General features: G+C 45.1%; 1 protein-coding gene across 3 annotated transcripts in view; it reads right to left on the bottom strand.

Annotated features, from left to right (window-relative positions):
* NRK (Nik related kinase) overlaps positions 1-21,253 on the bottom strand; it is a 1,461,188-nt gene extending 1,439,935 nt beyond the window's left edge. For 2 of the 3 annotated variants that reach the window (XM_069612728.1, XM_069612727.1), the window contains exon 1: positions 20,972-21,253. In XM_069612728.1, coding sequence (XP_069468829.1) covers positions 20,972-21,028 — 57 coding nt within the window. In that variant the 5' untranslated portion in view covers positions 21,029-21,253. The remainder of the gene's footprint in view (positions 1-20,971) is intronic. The other variant, XM_069612725.1, reaches the window with a different exon arrangement.
* Between the last annotated feature and the right edge of the window lie 361 nt (positions 21,254-21,614).

The raw sequence follows: 21,614 nt of genomic DNA, 5'->3' as shown, positions 1-21,614 counted from the left end.
GGACAAAGCCAATATGAGTCTTCTTAAGGGGCAGATTGACTGCCATGTGTGTAGACGTATGGCTTGTTTTCTTACAGGCTATACCATTTCTACTGACATTATGGACAAAGCTAACATGAAGAGGGTGCTTATGTGGGCATACTGGCCTGCATTGGTGCTGCCATTATGGACATGTTTCATTACAGTGGTGTGGGTATTTTACTGGCACAAAGTGCAACAAGAGTATGTTTTTAAGTGGGTATACTGCCAAATATTGGTTGAGCCAGCATGGAAATGTTTGGGCACAGTCTTGCTTACTGCGCCTTAGAAAGTCTCAGCTTCAGTTCACTGAGTAGACCCAACAAGGCTAAAACACGTTCCTGGGGTTGCTGATGCCCTCGTGCATGGGACCAGACCTGTATGTAAATGGATATTTCTCCTCTGTGAATGGGGCAGGGTGCTTAAACGTGGTTGTAGACACTCCTGCGTGGATGTAATTCCATAGAACAGGTTATTGGACCCATATTCGTTCTCAGTCAAGGAGCTACCACACTCTTGTGATATTTGTGATATGTGTAGAACGTGGGTTTTCACCCTAAGTCACCCAGGGTAATACATACATGGGCCCCTTGCTCACTGTGTCTAACGGATGCTCAGAATCACCTCACCGAAGATGCTCAACAAGGCCGAAACATGTGCCTGGGGTTGCTGTTGGTACTCTTGTTCAGAGGAGAATTGCCATAGCATGTGAGTACTGGACTTCCCTTGTGGGTGGGACCAGACTGATATGCAAAAGGATATTTCTCCTCTGTGAAGGGTGAAGTGAGCTAAAAAGTGGTTGTAGACCCTCCCGAGTGGAAGGTTATTTGAACCATGCTTGTTATCAGTAGAGGGGCTCCCACACTTGTGTGAACATTGTTTTGCAATGGCAGAAGACTGGCACATGTTCAAGGAATATATGCTATAAATGTGACCATTTCCGCCCATTATTATAAAAATATTTGCCCCTTAGTTGGTAGGGGATCTCTCGCTGTGCGTGGTTGCATGCACACATTTATTGTAAATGTTTATTCCGTTGCATTAAAAAAAATCGCCAGTCACTGATTTTTTCAACATGCACAAAGTATAGAAAAATACGATACATCTTTCAAAAAATATCAGGACACAAGTAGGAAGGGGCGGAACTTCCGCTCAGTTACTCTGGGCTGGCATAATAATACAATTCTATGATTGCTCAGGGGCAACGCGTTTGTCTTGAAAGCAAGACAATGCGGCGCAACATAGGTTTGAATCCCGATCCGTGCTTAGAAACCACTCGCTGGTATTAAGCGCGTTATACATGAACATTCAAATAAATAAAAATAAACAACTATTATTTTTCACTGACCTCTGCAGGCCACTGATTTGGCCTATGGTTGGCTAATATGTGACATAATCTGTGTAATAGGCAAACAGTTCTGTCCATCTGATTAGCTGGAACGGAAACCATTCCAGCCCGCCTATGCACGATGAATGTGCTCTCCCTCTCATTTGCCAAACTTACACTAGCCCGACTGTCCTACATTTTCGACCTCTTTGAGTAGGACACATTTTGACCACGAGAGTGGGTTATACAGCACAGAAAACATTGGATAATTGGATGTATTCAGAGTCAATTTCCTGGTTATATAGAATGCATCTTTAGAAATGTGTGGTACAACCAAGAAATGTGTTCTGCTGTCAGAAATGCTCCAATGACAGCGAATGCAGATCTCTACTGCCAGGTGAGACAACCACAAGCAAACGCAGATGCCTTTGAAATTAAATATCGTTACAGAACCAGCCGAAACAGGAACAACAATGGCCAAAACAATGAATTAATTAATTGATCTTTTGTAACACACTTATTACCAGAGACTAGTCTCCAAGCGCGGGACTGGGATTTAAACCTCTGTTTCTCCCTGCGTGGTCTTGCTTCCGAGACAAACATGTTGCAACTGAGTTCTCCTCCTGGCCCATATACGTAAACCAAATAAATAAAAGCTGACCTTATTCAGGGTGGTGTTTGGGGAGAATTCTGCCTTTAGGATTACCTGACAACTGTTGGGCTGTGGTGGAGGTCCATGAGACACAAGAGGACCCAACCATAGGGATGGGGGTATAGTACACACTCCACCCTTCAGAGAGCAATGGAGCACGAGGCATTCATGAAACTGATGAGCAGAAAAGGGGCCAAACACTTTGTTGTATCTTCGGTTTGGATGTATGTGTTTGTCCTGATGGCCATCTGTGATAAGGCCTACTTACTGGCCTTGTCAGGGAAGGGAGGGAATCCACCCAAACATTCCCTGGTGTTCGCGCAAGTGTGTACAGACCCCTCTCATCCCCGCCTTACCTATGAAGATTGCAAACACTGACTGGGGAATACCACAGCGGGAGGCAGCAGAGGGATGCCAGCACGCAGCAGCACTACTTCAAAGCACAAAACCGGCAGTTTAACACTGGCCCCGTGAGAAAACAGTGTAACAAAGTCTCCAGAAATCTACACACCATTCAGAAAAGTAGGCCTTATTAATGAGGGCCCCACCAGCTAACAAGAGATATTAAGATTGAAGGCCTTATGGAACAGGGACTCCAGCTTCTCAGAAACTCTTCCACTTTCCTTGCCAGAGATGTGTCCAGAAAAGGGTGCGGGGCTTACACACCCTTTTTGAAGCCTGCCTAAACACTCCCCCTGCCACTCCCCCTTGAGCAAGGTAAGTGATTGGACAGGGTGAGTGGCCAATCCTGGGAGGGGGTGGGGTATTTAAGGAGGTGTGTGAGTTGGTAGTGGGGTTTAGTTGGGTGAGGACAGGAGACGGAGGAGGACGTGCAAGAGACCAGAGGAGGTGAGATTGACTGGAGTGCAGAGGCTATTGTTAAGGAGGAGGTATGTGGGGCATTTGTGCGAGAGAGAGGCAAGTTTAAGTATAAGCGTTAGAGTATGGGTAGTGGCAGAGTGGCAAAGTAGTAGAAGCAGATGCAGCAGTAGTAGTTTTTCGGAGTAAAGGTAGTAGGTGGTGGGAGTGGCGAGCATGGTACCATGTCCCAGAAGGTCGCTTTGGGTTGAACAGGGTCTAGTAGAGGGTGAGCAGGGCACCATATCCCTGGGTGTCGATAATAGTGAGAGAGGTGTGTAGGAGACAATATACCTGAGTAACTTGGAAGAAGTAGAGAGAGGTAGTTGTAGTAATAGAGTGGGAGGAGCAACAGTGAGTGGGATAATAGGAGTAGATATTGTTATAGAGTAAAATAGCAGTTAGTATTAGAGGAACAGTGACGTGGTGGGAGGAGAACAGTTAGAAGGTTCACTATAGTAAAGGGTAAAGAGTGAGAGGCTGTGAAAGGTGTGAGTGTGACGCTGGGTAAAAGAAGGCACCACTCCCTATTCTGGAGAGACTAACCAATGATAGGAGAGGAAAAGCTAGAAGTTCCCTAGGGAGCCAGGTAGCCAGTGTTTTAGGGAAAACACCTAAAGTCATAGTTAGAATAACAGATAGGTGTAAACGATTGGCAGTGACTAACAGTCCTGTAGGGACGTCTGGGGCTGGAAGGTGGTACCCAGGCCTAGGAAGTTGATAGAGGAAAGGGCCGGCCCTGGTGCTAATCTTCTCCAGTTCCTTAGACCCCATAGAATCAAGACCAGAAGCAGACATTCTGACCATTTTGTTTTCAAATAAACACCCTTGGACTTTTCTTAAGAGTCTGCGTGGTTATTTGTGGCAGGCCACCCCATCACACGATCCATGTGCACATGTAGAATGCTGGTTTATAGTCAGGATTGACAGGTCAGGGGAAAGTTGGTGAATGCTTTGAGTGAATATTTAGAGTGTCAGTTGGTGGGTTGAGCTGGAGAGGATAAAACCGGCTGGGGTTAGTCTCTTTGTAAATAGCTTCAGAGGAACTGGCATTGTCAATAGTTTACAATAAAGCACCATGGACATTCATGTAAAGAGGGTCATGGCTGGTATGTGTCTGGGCACCATCCCACTTGTTTCACTATACAACAGTCGCGCCAAACAGTAGGCAACCACTTCAAGAAATTAGAAAAAAAGAGCTGTGATGGGGAAGCAGATGTTGGGAAGGAAATTAACCTCTCCCAGCCCTCTAGGCGCTTCATAGTAAGCTGGATCCCATAACCATACCTGTGATGTACCAGATGGAGGTGGCCATGCAAAGAAACCCTGCACAAACACAATATTACATATAAATGCGTAGAGTTAGTGCGCACATATAAGGAGGTGCTATTTTTGTAGTTATGGCAGAAACATCCGGCCCTGCATGGCTGTGCGGTAAACACAGGCCCAACAAAGGAACCTGAACAGGCCCAAGCCCTCATAGTAGAGAGACCTGCACTGCTAATGCCAATGGAAACCTCTCTTTGTTCCATAACTGTTGCAAATACTTGTTATCCCAAGAAGGAATGCGCCCTAAAAGGCAGCGAGACAGCACAGGTGCCTCGCCATGCACGTTCATCACAGGCAGGCCAAAGCAAGACCTCCAACCCCCAACCAGCACACCAGGAGTTATGACAACTGCCCAGTACAAGACCCCTGAATTCCACGATAGTTCGTGACCACAGACCATCACCCATAAACCAACTGGCCATAAAAGATCTGTTCTCTTCTCAAGCCTCCCTTCCTCACACCTAGCCCACTTAAATCCATCTACAATTCTGCCATCCGTTCCTGCTGTCTTCTCTCCCACCAGACTCTAGCTCAACATCCCTTACCTCACTTGGCTGGCTCTAGTTTCACTCTCAACTGAAGTACAACTTCCTCTGTCTCGTCTTCAAAACTCTTCACAGACTTCCCCCCACCTCACCTCCCTCCTCTCCTTCTATTCTCCTTCTTGTTCTCTCCGCTCTGCTGATCACTTCCTTCTAACTGTCCTGCCTGCACCTTGTGCACAATCCCGTTTCCCTTCCTTCCAACGTCTTGCCCCACTTCACTGGAACCTCCTCCCTCTCCCTCTATGCTCCATCACCTCTTACTCGTTCCTTCCACACTTCTCTAAAATCCCACCTACTCCAGTCACCTGCCTGACTGATTTCCCTGATCTACCTCTGTCCTGCCCTGCGCAAATTTATACTACTGACTGTTTTATGGTAAATTGTTCTGTATATTGTTCTCTGCTTCATGATTCATGTAAAGTTTTTCACTTGCTTTGTCATGTATAACTTGTTGTTCCATGCAAAGCGCTTTGGCTAAAATATAAATACAATACAAAATATGAGCATGATTGTGACATTCTAAGTGCACGACAAACAAGATTTGTAATACAAGGTACAGGGTGGAATAAATTATAGTCCAAAGCGAGGGTGAAAGCCTTGAGTGCCCAGAGTGTGATATGAACCGAGTGAAGAATGTGTGGGTCAGCATGATCTTGAGCCTCTCCCTGGGCCAGTCTCCGAGTTTCCCAGGTGCATGCCATAATGATAGAGTAGCATTGTCTAACAATAGTAACTAATGAGGAACGTGATCTTCATTCCCTGGAGAAACGAGCCCAGCTGACCCCACGTGATGGAAGACGGATGGACGGGGACGGGGCTGGGGCCAATTACAGCCTGGCATCCCCTATTGAGCAGGCCACCCATGTATAGGGTCTCACCAACCAGCCAACCAGCCATGCAGGTTTTTACTGTATGTATGACGTAGTAATGATGATGTATTGCCTTATAACCTTCTGCTTGTACTATTTCTCAGCAGAACATTCTCGAGCAGCAGACTTCTTTGCTGGCATACTTATTGTTTGTGTTATTAAAACTTGTTATCCTTGTTATCTTTGCAAGAAATCTCTCATCCTTTTTTCACTAGTGGGTTGCATTTTTTCTGGAGTGAGCGTTCAGGGGTGTGCCTTCACATTCAAGAGCAGACTACCCTCTACCCCATCAGTCACCAAGTTATCATCCATCCTCATCAGGTGAGCAGCACTGATCACCCAGGGATGAAGTCTGCTGAAGAGGTATGGCAACCGGGGAAGGAAGCCAAGCGCACTTCTAGCACAATGATAGCAGCTCAGACTCTGGCATAGGGAAAGGCACAAGGTAGCTGCCAAATAGCACAGCACCCAGGACTGAACGAATGCTGCACAGAGCAAAGAGAGCAGTGGGGTCTGGCAAGCCAGTCACAGAACTAGGATAGGACTCAATGCACTTTAAACTCAATGCACTTTATTTGATTTAACTCAATGCACTTTATACTTAATGCACTTTAATTGAATCAATGTATTTTAGATCTGATTGATCTTTTTTATGTTTGCAAGATATCTTGTTAGATGCCTTAGAGAGCTACAGCCTCATTCCCGTGTAGGGAGTCCTGTCCCTCAGCTACTTTACATTGGCATAGACTGCACAATAGGTTTGTATTGTTAGATTCCAGGAATTGACTTCCATGATGCATTGCGCTTTTTAATCAATACTTGATTTTTTACATGAATTATAATTAGAACATTTAGATTGACAGTTTTTTCATGTGTATTTTTTGAATACACATTTAAAATTGTATATATATTTGTCCCCTTGTCATTTTGACTTAGCCTACCTCCCATGCAACCGTTAGAAGTCAGTCATTATGAAATAACTATAATTGCAGAGTTCTGCGCGACATAACCCCTCTTGCACCCTTGGAGCAGCACTGATCTCCCAGGGATAAAGTCTGCTGCAGAAGTATAGCAACTGGGAAAGGAAGCCAAGCGCACTTCTAGCACAATGATAGCAGCACAGGCTCTGGCATAGGGAAAGGCACAAGACAGCTGCCAAATAGCATGGCACCCAGGACTGAACGAATGCTGTGCAGGGCAAAGATAGCTGGGGGGTCTGGCAAGCCAGTCACAGAACTAGGATAGCAAGCCCAGTGAAAAGGGTGAGCATCCAGGAAGGAAAGGTAGGTGGACAAGACTCCACCCCTGGTAGCAGATCAGTGAATTGTGCAGGGCACCGGGAATCAGCCCAAGTGGAAACCAAAGTGGGCCTCAGTGCCCTAATGATCATGTGACCTGCCAGGCTCAGCACAGCCTGAGGGATGTGGGCGGCTCAAACATTATTTCACCTATAGACAGTGCTGCGAAGAGAGCAGCCAGGGGAGCCCCAAGCAAAATAATTCACAGAAAACAATTGAAACAAGGGCAGATGTGGAAGTACATTATCGGTTTCTATGCTACATGGTGCATGGCTATGACGGATCTACATGATCAATGCGTGGCCAAAATAATGCAAACAGAAATTCTGAATGCACAAATGCAGGCACGCAGTGATCACGTAGATATGACATCCCCTGTACAATGGCACAATCCTGGCCTTGCGACTGCTGGGGAAATCCCCGCAGCCACTGAACTCCTTATACCACACAACCTGCAACCCCTTTTCCCCTTGGGCAGTATAACAGGGATTCAGCATTTTCGTTTACTTGCGAATGTGCAGTAAACGTATATTAATTAATTTCTTTGATATTTTGACGGAACACCGGTATGACGGGGCAATGACTGACAGTTCAGGAGAAAATTGGTGAATGCCTTGAGTGAATTTTCTGAGGGCCTGTGCTAGAGAGGATGAGGATGGTTAGTGGGTGAACTTTGTGTACATATTGTTAGGAAAGATACCTCTTTACTGCACATTTCCTTCCATTTCTATGGACCTCCAAACTTGTTGCTTTCATTTGTGTATTTGACCTGCTCTTTTTGCAGTGCAGTGGAGCCTTAAGCTTCACTACACTGGCATTCGCTCATTTGTTATGGGAATACCGACATGCCCTTCAGGCTCTCAGTATTGGGAAACATTGTTTCCCTTAGTATAGTTACTTTGCTACTACATTTAGTAACTTCTTGCCACTTGTGCTAATTTGAATCATTGTACAATATATCTTACAATGCAGTACAATGGGATACACTTTTTGTTTTGCACTACACTAACACTCAGAGGATTTTTGGTTACTCTAGTTGTGCTAAATGGACAGGTTCGTGGCAACAGTGACTTTTTACCATTTTTTGGTGCATTTTGTTTTAGCCTTACTGTGTTTACCGTGGTTTGCTACTAACTGTGGCTAGTGGTCAAACATGGCCATGCCACAAGGGTTTTTGCTTGTCCTTTGGCCCTCTTGTCTTTTAGCATTCTTCCTGGCCTGTGAGGCCGGGAAATTCCTAATATGGACTTCCAGTGCCCGGGAAAGCAGAGGCTTTTGGCGTGCTACTGGAGGGCTATGCGTGTTTGCTGCCATGACGTGGGCTGGGACTGTCTGTTCCCAATCCACAAACTGGTACCAGTGTGTCTAAGTGGTATGCATGAGCTTTGCCGCCAGTGGTCCTGATTGGACCACTGCTAGGGTATGGGTGTGGGCCAGATCTGTCATTGGCTAGTGGTAGTTTCTGCTCTTACCAGGCTTTTAGTATAAGAAGAGGGCCCCTGCACTCACTCTAGAGCGAGCCTGGAAGAAAATGAAGGAGCCAAGAATCTTTTCCAGCTGCAAGACTTGCAAGGAGACTGTGGACCCATTTGAAGGAGGCCTACGACCAAGTTTTACTGCTGTCCTGTTAGAGCCCTGTCCTGTGGAAGATCTCCAGCAATGCTGAGAAGGAGCTGCGACTCTTGGAGTGGTGGGAACATCCATTCTTGATGTCAGCTCAGAGTCCTATGAAGAAAAGCTTTCGGAAGTGCCCCTGGACCGCCCAGTTGCTGACCAGCTCTGAGTTTTGGGTACCGTGCTGCAGACGTTGCCACTCCGAGTTGAGGCCTGGAATTTAGGGGATCTTCGGCTTGTGCAACAGGACTTACCTCTGTGAAATATTGTAGTCCTAGCATCAGGGGGACCCAAGAAAGGAGAAGTGAATCCCTTCCCGTCACTGTGCATCGGTGACCGTCATCTAAAACTGCTTAACTGTGTCCAGTCCTGTCCTGAGAGGGGTCCTGCATCGAGTTATTTTCCATTTCTTCCCTTAAAGACCTTTAACTAGCATTAGTCGACGACCAGAGTAGTACTCAAATCTGCAACCCCAGGGAATTAAGGGCTGAGACTGACTGCAGTAAAAGCAACCTTGGAACCTCTTCCATTGACCTGCCAAGCCCTGTGAAAAATTGGAGTATGACGGGTGAGTTGTAGCGATATTTACATAACTCCCTTTTAAAAGTTTTGATAACTTTTAGAAACTGTTGTATTACTTTGGCTTTGCCATTGCTTGTTCACACAAGCACTCTGAAAGTTGTGTATATGTTTGTTAGTTAGATTAACTTGTCCCCTAATACTTGAAACTGTTCACTGGATCCCAGAGCTACCTTCATTTTTTCCAGCTTCACAAAAGTGTATGGAACTTTGCTGAACATTTGGGCACAAGGCCCCATACATTTTAGGGATGGACTTCTGAAGCTAGGATTGAACCTCTGTGGACCTGTAGTGCTAATTCTAATCTGTACCTTCCTTTTCACGGGTTCTGTGCACCAGGCCAGAGTATAGAAATCAGTCCTAACACCTATCCCAAGATTAACTTCAACTGTCAACAACGTACAATAAAGCAACCTGGACTTTCTTGTGAAGAGGCAGGCTTGTGTCTGATTACAACACCCACACTCAACCACACAGAAATTGATTATTGTGTTTCATTCTGTCTTGGTTTATTGATCAGGTGTTAACATGCTGTCTAATAAGAAATTATGTTCCTGTATTATTGCCCATAATTATTTCGATTTTATTTAAGTAGACCATTGGGTTATTTTCCAAAAACTATTCCGGTTTTCACTTTAGACCACCACAAAGCAGGGTGTTGGCTGGTTTGTCTAAAGGATCTGGTGTAGTAAAGTTGAGAGTTAACAGTATGTCCAACTAGTATAAGCATGGGCATAATTTTAGGGGGGCACATGGGTGTTTGTCCCCCCCAACTTTCATGGCACACCATTCTGTCCCCATTCATTTGGCTGGGGCACCTTTTCTTCAGATGTCATGTCCCCCCCAACATTTTCCGCAAAGTTACTCCACTGAGTATAAGTCAGTATCTTGCAGATATGAAGGAGAAGATTACATCAGAGTAGTAAGAGGTAGTGGTTTGAAGTTCCAATTACAGGTACAGCGTGGGCACGTAGAATAATAAAGCATTAGTAATGGGGGTAATGGACCGGCAGCACGAGTCATAGGCCCGAGCAAAGCACAGCACAGGCCTAATGAGTGCACCGGCACATTACTGCTGTTCCAGCCCTTGGTACGGGGTGCTAACGCTATTAGCACCTCGGGTTACCAAAGCGGTAACCCAGGGTGTTACAAACAAAAGTATTTTCATTCATTGAATGGGACACCCCGCGCATCACATTCAATGAATGAAAATGCTTTTTCAAGATGGCTGCCATGGTTGTACAAGGCGGAGCTCTGTACGGTGCCCCTCGTCCATTACCATGGCAGCCAGACAAGCGAGATGAACTGAAGCTGCTGTGGTGGTGGGCGCCGTCGCCGGGACAATCAAGTAATGGGCCAGGGAAGGGGAGTATCTGAATAGATTTTTTTTTAAGAAACAGGAGGGAGGTGGAAGATGGCACTTAGGGGCGGGGAAGGCAGCTTGCATGTTCTGTGGAACGCGGGTTGGGATCAGAGGTTTCAGCTGGCGATCCGCGGAACCTGATTGTCTGTGCCCCACACCACAGGTGCTAATATTCTTGTCTCTTCGCTTGAATGGACCATTACCCCTTTCTTAAACAGAACTCTCTTATTTTGACAAAATACCAATCGGCACTGAAGCATCGTCTCTTTCAATGAATGGATGAGATGACGGGTGCTGGCAGCTTGCTATGTGCAGACTCTGGCAGCAGCGATTGTGATATCACAAATGCACTGTAAACCATTTGTGTTCAGTATTGTTGTCATATTCTCATTACAGGTGGGCTGTAATGTCACATCTAATGTGTAAACAAGGCATAAAGTACTCCCCATCTTACAATATAAGAGTAATGCTGCACAATCAACTAATTTAATACTTGGGGCTTCATAATACCTATGGTGGTAGTTGTAAAAATGGTAATACAGAATCACTACCATTTTCACTGTTCTGCCAAACCAGGTCTTTCAGAAATGTTGGAGGAAATACTTCCAGGAAAATGGAGGAGATATTGCCAGCGGAAGGTCCAATGGCACATCCACTGCCGAATGGTGTTCTATGGACTACACACCGGTAACGGGTGGCACGGCAAACATGGCCAAAATCCTGAGGACTCCATTGGTCTCTTGCTTTCTCTAACACACTCGGGCCTGATTCACAGAAGCGTTTTAGAATGGCGCATTTCCATTGGAAAATGCTCCATGAATCAGGCCCTAGATCTTCTGCTTGTTGATACTGATACTCAATGTAGAATTTTCTGGGATAAAAAAAGAAAACAAAGAATATCCAGCTTGTGTTATAGGAAGTATTGTAAGCAGTTTAATATGAAGTATATCAATTCCATTTTAGGAGTTTAAATGATTGATAACACACAGGATGAATCCCGTTCTCTTGGGATAAAGTGTATCAGTGCTCAAATAAACATACTGCCACAAACATCCCCTTATCACTGGATGGCGGTAATATGTCACAGAAAGCTTCTTCAGAAGAAAGGAATCTGGAACCTTTTTATTACGTGCTTCAGTGTAAGTGTACTTGATGATGATGATGATATAGCATTTATAACGCGCCTATACACAAGTGTTTCAAGGCGCGACGCGGCAAGGGAGGGGGAACAGAGGGAAGACTGAGACGTTATTTTCTCATTACAGCTGGGTAGCAATATTACTTTTATAGTGTATCAAGGACATTATAAGCTTTCATAGCAATATTGCAAGCACGTATGTGACGTTAAGACCCTGTTCCAAGGGGTGGAACAGGGGGGTAACAGCTTGGCAGCCCAAGATAACAGCCCGAGCGAAGCAAGGGCTATTAACGAGTGCTCCGGGCCGTTACCCCCCGTTCCAGCACTTGGAACAGGGGCTTAAGGCCATTAGCACCCGGGGGTACCAAAGCGGTAACCCGAGGTGCTAAAAAAAAGGATTTTCCTTCATTCAATGGGACGCTGTGTGTGTCCCATTGAATGAAGGAAAATCCTTTACAAAGATGGCCACCATGGAAAGGAAAGAGGGGCTCTGTACGGAGTCCCTCTTCCTTTTCCATGGCGGCATGCGGGAGGCCGAAATAAGGTAAGTAGGTAAGCTGGGGCAATAAAAAAAAAGAGGACAGAAGATGGCGGCCCCTGGCGGTGGCAGACAACCATTAGGTGGCATGGAACACAGGCTTTCACCAGTGGTTCATGGTTAGCTGGCATCACCCCCCTCCCGCCAGGGTGCTAATGGGATGTATAATGTGCACACCTGGTTGGGAAGTAACGGAGCGATGTACATGTAGAGGTGTGGGGATAGCAGAAGAGCTGCAGTGGATACGGTGGAGCATGGTAGGGGGCAGTGCCAGTGGGAAAAAAATGGTTTGAGTGAAGTGATAAGCGATTGAAGAATAGTGTCTCAAGATCCTTCCTAAAGTGTAGAATGGAGGGGACCAGCCTCAGGCTCGTTTATAAAGGCTCAGGCTCGTTTATAAATATTGCAGAAGTACGTACTAAAAGCAGGTTCTTTTACAGGTATGGCAGGCTTAAACATTATATGCAGTAGGTTTACATAGATATAGCAGGACTGGTAACAGCACCTCTAATGTTCAGCCTGGTCACGCTGCTCCCAGTAACACACATACATTCTAGTTGGTATTACATGATGTACGGGTCTGATGACCCATTTAATGGAGGAGAAGTGCGGATTCCAAAGAACTACTTCTTCCCTCTCCTTGTTAGGGCAGGTGAGTGACACGCTAAGACATTCATTACCTTAGGGACAAAGCTTTGTATAAGTGCAACCCTCATCCTCTGTTTTCATGGCACCGCTGGTTGATGATGCTTCCGAGGCTGTTGTTGGTGGTGCCAGTATTAACTTGCAGATTACAAGCTACCTGCTCTTACATTGCTTGCAGTGTTGTAAGCAATACTGCATAGTACAAATAAAACAGCTGCTTATTGTTATCAGCAGAGGCCTATGGTGCAGCAGCCCTGTTGGTCCCGTGTGCATAGCACCAATGGTGAGCTTGGCGTCTAACTTTGTTGCAAAAGAGGGATATGGCCCCCATAGGATCCACGCCTAGTTTTGTGCCAGGACAACATCCTGTACATTCAGGTAGCAAGACTGAGGACCCTTGTTTAGGGTCTGCAACCACATACTACTCTTTTTTACATGGGTCATCATGCAACTGGATTATGATGGCCCGGGCTCACGGCATGGTTTCTGAAGTTATGGTGTATTCAAGCAATCAATTTCAAGTGGCCTTCCCAACGTGCACTTACTTGTCCTGGCCCCTATTGGGCGTTATCTGCAGTAAGGTACTCTTCCCGGTAGTCTCAAATTGACATTCTGGTGACCATCCTTGGGATGCAAGAGGAGTTGATGAAGGCTGGGAAGTTGGAATAGCTGTCTATTACTGGGACTGGTGAAGTGTGTCAATTCTACCAGAGAAAATGCATATTCGTATTTTTGTTTGCTGGTATTTATGTATGGATAGTAGAGTTCATGATCAATGTAGACAAAGTAGGCCATCAAGCAGCTGAGTGCACAGCTGTGGGTCAATTCCTCTTGCTCACTTTCATCTGTCAACCTTCTAGCGATGCACGCTATTGGTGAAACCCTGCCTTAGCACACTTAAGGAGTCTCGGCTGAACTCCTATTGAAACACCGTTTTCTAGAGAGTGATTCTTTGGTCCTATGAAGAAGTTTCATACTTAATTGTAATAAAGATTCTGCAGGCTGATGGATGTACCCAGTTAGTTAATGTGAACGACACAACAATACGTGAAATACATATGTCAAACACACCACCACAAGTCCTCCACACCAACTGCCTTCCCACCACTCTCTCTGACCCACTCTAATCATTATGAGACAGGATTCCACAATACATGCAAATGCCACACACCTCCCTTCTTCCTGGGAACCAAGCTGCACACTGGTAAAAGAGGGCATGTTGAATGATCAAATGAGGTTGGCAGTGGGGACTGTGGTGGAGAGACCATTATACAATCACAACAGCTAGAGCAGGGGTGGGGAAGCAGCCAATTCAGCTAACAGACAGCAGCAGGGCTTAAACCGGGGGTAAAGGTGTGTGTGCAACCAACAATGATACATTGACAACTGAAATGGAGATCGAGATATATTTTGTTATTGTGTGTGTTAGGACAACCTAATCCCCATGATCACATAGGGTACATAGGTCTGTTATACTTTCTACTGGGCAACTGACCACACCTGAGCATTCCTTCCCCTTAACTGATATTTCCCTTTCTTTCCTACCCTGATCATCACTCACTGGGGAAGAGCCTGGCTCCCTGTGGTCTACAATGCTGTCACTTCTGACCACTTCTTTTTCTCCTGGCACAACATCCATATTCCTTCCATCCTTATCATTTTTCTGTCTACTGTCTTTAGGGTTCTTAGTAGAGAGTTCATATCATTTGCACACTTTGTTGTTATTCCAAACCCTTCCATCTGCAGTCCTGACAGCGCCATGTAGCACTTCCTTTATTTTGTATGGAACAGCACATTTATTTTTTGACCCATTCTTGTCTGTTCTTAATTTTATGTTTTATCTAACTGAGTTTTAGGTTAGTTTTTTCTGCTATTTCTATCCATGCAGTGCACACCCTAGTATTGTTTTTTCTGCCTTTGAGCACTTCAAAAGTGGACATAATTGTGGTTGAATGTGTGGTAGCGGAGACACCTTTCGGTGCCAGGGGGAGCAGCACAAGCGTAGTTCTCTTGAAAACACTACTCATCCCCGCGCATGCGCTGAACAGTAGTAATTTTGTCACAGTGACTGTGGGAGTTCTTGGGGCATGTTTCTCTCTCTTTTGCCTTGTTGTAGTCTGCACTGCTACCTTCAATCAATGATATACCGGGTAACCTGCTTCTTTTTTTCTGGTCTGGTTCTCTGGAGTGATGACAAACTAAACTTATCAATGAAACAATCCAATGAAACATTCAGTCATCCGAATCAGTATGTTTTTGCAACAAATGATTTAATTGATCACATGCTGATTTTGGGCAAAAGAATGTCCAATGAAAGTCAACACCAGTCACAGCATTAGCCTACAATCTGGCAGGTTCTCTTTGCACCCAGTCACCCAAGCTACAGTTTTGAACACTATTCTTGCCCTTAAACCCTCCGACAGTAAAGGAGATGCCTGTCCTGCTCACATCATAAAGCTCTGTGCCCCTAGACTCACCCCCATTATCACTGCATTTGTCAACTCCCCCCTCATCTCATGTGATGTGACCACAGCATCAAAGCGGCTTGGGTCACCCCCTTGTTAAAAAAACATCCTTGGACCCAACAGTACCTACCAACTACAGGCCCATCCCCACAGGCCCATCTCCACAGTACCCCTCTTGCTCAAAATCCGAGACCGCATTGCCTACTTACAATCCCAAAATTTCTTGGAACAGCTTTCTCTCCTTGGTGTCAGACAATTTGGCTTCCGTCCAAAGCACAGTACTGAAACGGCCCTCATCAACTTAAAAGTGCAACTTGCAGGTATCAGAGACTCTGGCAACCTTGCCATCCTTCTCTTTTTAGATCTCTCTTTCACGTTTGATCTGGTGGACCATGACCTGTTCTGCCAACATCTCTCCCACTTCTCCCTGGGCAGTCTGCAGGATCAAATCCTGCCTTAGCAACAGCATCTCCAGAGTTTTTATTGACAACCACACAGCCGACCCTATGCCTGTCCCTCTTGGTGTCCTGCAAGGTTCCTGCCTCTCCCCTACCCTCTACAACACCCACACTAAACTGCTCATCGACATTCTTGACACTCTAGGCATTACCTACACCAACTTTGCAGATGAGACGCAAGTCCTCACCACATTAATGACTCCATCACCATTAATAAAGTATTCTGCACCATTCAGTCCTGGATGGCTACCCACAACCTCTGCCTCAGCGATGAGAAGACAGAGCTACTCATTGAGGGCTCCGCCTCCCACCTTAAATCCCTAGAAACCTCTTACACCTCCTTCATCATTGATGGCACCCCCATTACTTTCCTCAAACATGCCAAAATCATGGGGGGTATACCTTGACTCTAAACTATGACAAGGCATGTCAACTCACTAGCATCGTCAAATGTTCTCACTGCAAAACTTGTTATGCTAAGTAGCCAATTCCTGAGCCCTAACAACTGTCTCACACTCTCAAGAGCCATCATCCTGAGCAAACCTGACTATTGTAACGGCCTTTTCAAGGGTACATCTGCCTCCAACCTAGAAAAGTTACAGCTACTACAAAACAAATCCCTGCATGCGGCACTGGGCCTCTGCAAATCGGACCACATATCTGCAACCCGCCGGGAAGTCCACTAGCTACCTATAAAAGCTTGGATTGACTTCAAAACTTTAACCATTGCACACTGTTGCATCTACAACGAGGCCCCCAAATACTTGAATGTCTCCGCTCCTCTTATCAGCTTACCTTAGCCGTACCATGCTTTAAACTCGCCAGAGCAGGTGGGTGAGTTTCAGCAGCACAACTCCTTCCCTTTGGAACTCTCTTCCCCCACACCTAAGAAATCAGCCCTCTTACCCTGCATTCAAGAAACCTTGGAAAACTTGGTAATTTACTAAGTGTAACCCTTATGCATGCGCTGCATCCTACTGTGTTCTGACTACCACCTTACCTAATGTTTTTGTCCAAAATGTTTCTACTGTTTCCATCTGTACAAACGCTGTGATACCCGTGGGTCAAGGCATTAGACACATGCTAAAATATAATTAAAATAACATAACTGTTTATATACAGAATGAAATACAGAAATATATCAAATTTTCCTAACTTTACGTAACACATATTTTCTGACCATTTATCTGTTAAAGCATGTTTCCAATGGAGTTGAATTTTTGAAGGTTAAAGTTCAAACTTATTTTCCTACAAGCTCACAAGGCACCCGTCACAACTAAAAATAGTCTGGGTAATACATGCAGCTAGTGCCCTACCTGAAATAGGAAACACTAGAATATTGACTGCATATAATGCTTCAAAGAGGACACTCCCTATGTCTAGGAGTAGGGGCGTTGCTAGGTCTGAAAAAGACCCGGGGCTACACTAATGTCGGAACTGTTGGGACTCGGAGCTAGCTAGCCTTTTGGCTGTAGATCCTGAGATTCTATCCGGGGCTACAACCAAAAGACCAGGGGCTACAGCCCCTTTGTCCCCCCCTAGCAATGCCTCTGTCTAAGAGCGACTACATCAGAGACTACATCAGATGACGGTGTTTCCAGCTCAGTTGCACTCAGCATGACACAGTGAGTGACTTACTACTAAAGGAAGCCAGGGATTCTGGGATTCGGGACCCCATAAAACCGTTTCGGGGGTTGTTTCCATACATTTCATGAGTCAGTTACAGCATTGGCTATGAACCCCGACTATGCAAAATATTGCTGCAATAGATATCAGAGAAACAATGACCATATTTCGGAAATAAGAAGAAGACACACATGGCTCTCCATCCAGGACAGAATTTTCTTTAAACTTGTCTCTATTTTACACAAATGTCTCCAGAATGCTGCCCTGAAATACTTCATCGACAAAATTGCCGCCAAAACTTCACTGAGATCAGCTACTTCCCACTGCATCATCCTGCCTGCTTCAACTTAAAAAGAGCGGAAGGTACTAGCTTCCCAGTACAAGTAGCTTTGGCTTGGAATGCCCTTCCACTGAACCTGCGCACTGACCAGAACCTCCAGAGCTTCAGGACCAAAACTAAAATATGGCGCCTTACCAAACGCACTGCACATATGGTCTGAGACCACGATCCAGTTTACCAAAGTCACTGCACGTATTGTCTGAGACGACAATCCAGATTACACTAGTTGTTCTTGTAAAATAGCCCTATCACTTATGCTAGGACGAATGTATATATGTAGTTCCTCTTATCCTAGCAACTGTTACTCACTGTTATTTGTCTGACTTTGCGTTATTTGCCGGCTTTGCGTTCTGCACCTATACTATGCAAATACCTTGTATCATCATTACCTGTACCTTCTACATGTGTTCATGTATGTATACTAAGTTGTCTTGACTTAGCGCCCAGATACCTTAGGGTGTGGCACGCTGTACAAATAATAAACAAACAAACAAACAAACAAACAAACAATGTATTCGTATAGGACACCAGAGGGCATTTCCCCATCCGAGAGAGAAACAACCAAAGCTGTACTGTAGTTTTAAGGAGTGAGTACAGTAATGTTGAAAGTGCACACCATCGTTGTACATTTACAAGAACTCAGGTATGCAGTGATGATGGAGAAGTGTGGTAGTATTAGAGATGCATAGTTGGAAATAAAAAAGCAATGTTGGAGGTGTGCTGCATTGTTTTAAGTGCAACATCAGAGATATACAGTAGAGTCGGTGATGTACAGAAACATCAGAGATACACAGTAACTTTGGAGATGTATTGTAACTTTAGTAGTACCCTGTAGATGCACAGTAAGGTCAGAGATGGACATCAGTGTTGAAGATGCACTGTAAAATTAGAGGTATATAATACCCTCAGAGATGTACAGTCTCTATGGAGAAGTACAGTCACAGTGGAGGTGTACAGTAACATTGGGGTATATATTGAGGGTACAGATGGACCATAGAGTTGAAGATGTACAAAAACCTTGGAGGTGTACAGTAATGTCTGAGATGTACTGTAGCATTAGATGTGTAACATCACAATTAAACAGACGAGTTGGAGATATAAATCAAAACGATGGACACCTTTGAAGTGGCACAGAATCAGGGTCAGTGTAGAGTAGTGATGGAGAGGTACAGACATAATGGAGATGACATCTTTCACAATGTCCATTTCAATTTTCATGCACTGAAGAAAGTCATCCCACACTCAGGGATGGCATGAAGATAATGTTGACAAGAGCACTTATCCGGTCCACTGTTGACTAATGTACATCTAATTGCATAGGCCCAACCTGAGACCCACCAACTCAGGTACTTTTGAAATCATGCTGCAAGACAGATCCTGGACCTCTGCAAGCAAGAACCAATTGCCCAGGCACTCAAGGCACTACAGTGGCTCCCAGTAAGTTTTAAAACACCTCTCAGTGTCCTCTGCTTGACACGCCACACCCTACTAAAGATCTTAAATACCTCAATGCCCATACAAGCAACCCTAGGTGCTCAGATGGGAACCTCCTGACACTTCTCAAATTTAAAAAGGTAGAGACATTGTCGAAAAATGTGCGGTCCCAGTCACAGAAATGTGAAAAGTGCTACCCACACACCTAAGAACAGAACCTAATTACAACAGTTTCAAGAGAATGCTAAAATCTAGCCTGCCCAAGTCAGCTTTCCCAGAAAATTAGATTAGCCTCTGGAGTCTCCATACATTTACCAGGAGATCCACCGAGACTTGTATCTCGACTTCCCGTCATCAGGGACCATTTCCATCGGGAATACTCTAAAAGTTTAAGAGGCTCAGTGAGATTATAATCCTCTTTATCTTCCAATGTATTCTTTATGTATATGATTTGCCTGTCATAAACATGCTATCTTGTCAAATAGGAATCCACACAGTGCAGTCCATGCTATCATGCTTGTTTTAATGTACAACTTGTACCCACTTGTCCTCCTGTCCAAATCTAATTTCTGTTGTCAATCTGGCACTTTTACATGACATTGTTGCAAACTGGTGCGTAGTAAAACACCAATAAACATGTTAAAAAAATGTACTGTTACGTTGGAGTTGCACAGTAACATCAGAGATGCAAAAGAAGCCCTCATTACAGATTTGCCGTTATCCCCCCGGTAATTTCGGCGAGATACATGCAAAACTGCCTTACGGTTTCCACTGCCAGATATCCTGGTATTACCGGGATATTACGGGCAGTGGAGACACCAGTGAGTTCCCATTCCATGGAGTCTGATTCCAGCTTTTATATGCCGGAGGGACCTGAACTCCCAGCAAATGTCCGTGCCGAATTACTAGCATTGTAACTGGCATTTTGTTCCGGAGTGGGGAAGTTCTAATGTAACATTGGGGATGCAAAGTCACATGAGCAACATGCTGTGGCGTTGGAGATGCACAGTAACGTCAGAGGCGCAGGTTGCCATTCTTATGGTATTTATGATAGGTTATTTATAACGTGCTTAATACCCAGAGGTTTCTAAGCGCGGACCGGGATCGAACCTGCGCTGCTTCATTTCGTCTTGCTTCCAAGGCGAGCACGTTGCCGCTGAGCTATCCTCCCAGGACAAATACTGCCACATACTGGTGAATATTGTTCCTTGTAGTTTGAGTACGTGCATTATAAGTCGTTATTGGTAAAATTATTTACATTCTTAGTTGGATAGCAAATTAGGTCAAACCATTTATGGAGCCTCTTCAAACTCACTAGAAGCACATCTTGATGTATCCAGACACAACTTCACAAATAGTATTATAAGCAGGAGTGCACAGTGCTGACACGCACGCCATCTCTAAACTGGAGAATCACAGCCCGAAACCAGAGAACAGCACGAGTGGCTTGCCAAAGAAAAACGATACCAAACCGCTGAACACCCCAGCAAGGTAACTGGCTGACCCGCTGTTTCCCCTCAAGCCTGCCGAGTAACCCCAGTGCCCCACCCTGTACCCATGTGAATTAAATACTGTACAGCAGCAAGCAGCCTACCAGGAAAGCGGGTCCGGGAAAACATTCCCTGGTACAGGAAACATGTCCCGCTGCGTTAACTCAAAAGTAATCTAGCTTCCCCCGATTGCAAAAAGAAACCACACGGTTCACTTAAGCATGCAGAGTCTACGCCAAATAACTGTTAGCAGCCACCAGCCCCTTTAACATGAGACGCTCACTCGGTCAGTCAGTCATATGTATGCAAACTGTTAGTTTCAAATCTGCTCGGCTCGAGTGCCGAAAACAGAAACGCGCAACTTGTCAATGAAAGCTCCACTTACTCTTAAAGCAGACAAGTCGATATTGTCCAGGCTGCGGGTGGTGTAGTCCAGGGCCATGGCGCTGCCCTCCAGACGGTTTCGGGGGGCTTTGAAAAGAATCCTTAACGGGACGCTTTGACGGAGCTCTGAGCGTGTCAGTCCATGGCCGAGGCTGCGAGTATGTCTGCATGACAAACACAGGAAACTTCACATCCAGCGAAACCCGGAACACGCTCACTGAGGAAACTGAAACAAATCCGTTTTTTCTTAAAGAAAACAAGAATGAAAATACACATTTCGCAGGGTGGAGAAACAGCCAGCAGTGATATCAGGGAATCCCGCCAGCAATGCGAATGATTAATACCTGGGACAATATGGATTCAATTTCGGTTTCTTACTAGGGTTCTTGGGTAGCGCACAGCGATCTTTATTAAAACAAGCACAGTTTTTCTGATGTGTAAGGCATTTGCCCACATGTGACAGGAAGTCTTCAAACACTGTTTTCCCATCCCTGTTAAGGATGTAATATTGCATGAGTATCCATACGAGTTTTGAAAGTTAATGTAAACACATGTGCTGACGGTAATAACCATTTTTACACAGCGACTATCGCAATCATCTGTTTGCACTCAACTCGTGTTTCGGGTAGATCACACTTCATCAG

The sequence above is a fragment of the Ambystoma mexicanum genome, chromosome 5p (genome assembly GCF_040938575.1).
Source record: "Ambystoma mexicanum isolate Mex_15411 chromosome 5p, UKY_AmexF1_1, whole genome shotgun sequence".
NCBI lineage: Eukaryota > Metazoa > Chordata > Amphibia > Caudata > Ambystomatidae > Ambystoma > Ambystoma mexicanum.
Note: the sequence above shows the minus strand (reverse complement) of the source record. Positions and strands in the feature narration are given on the sequence as shown.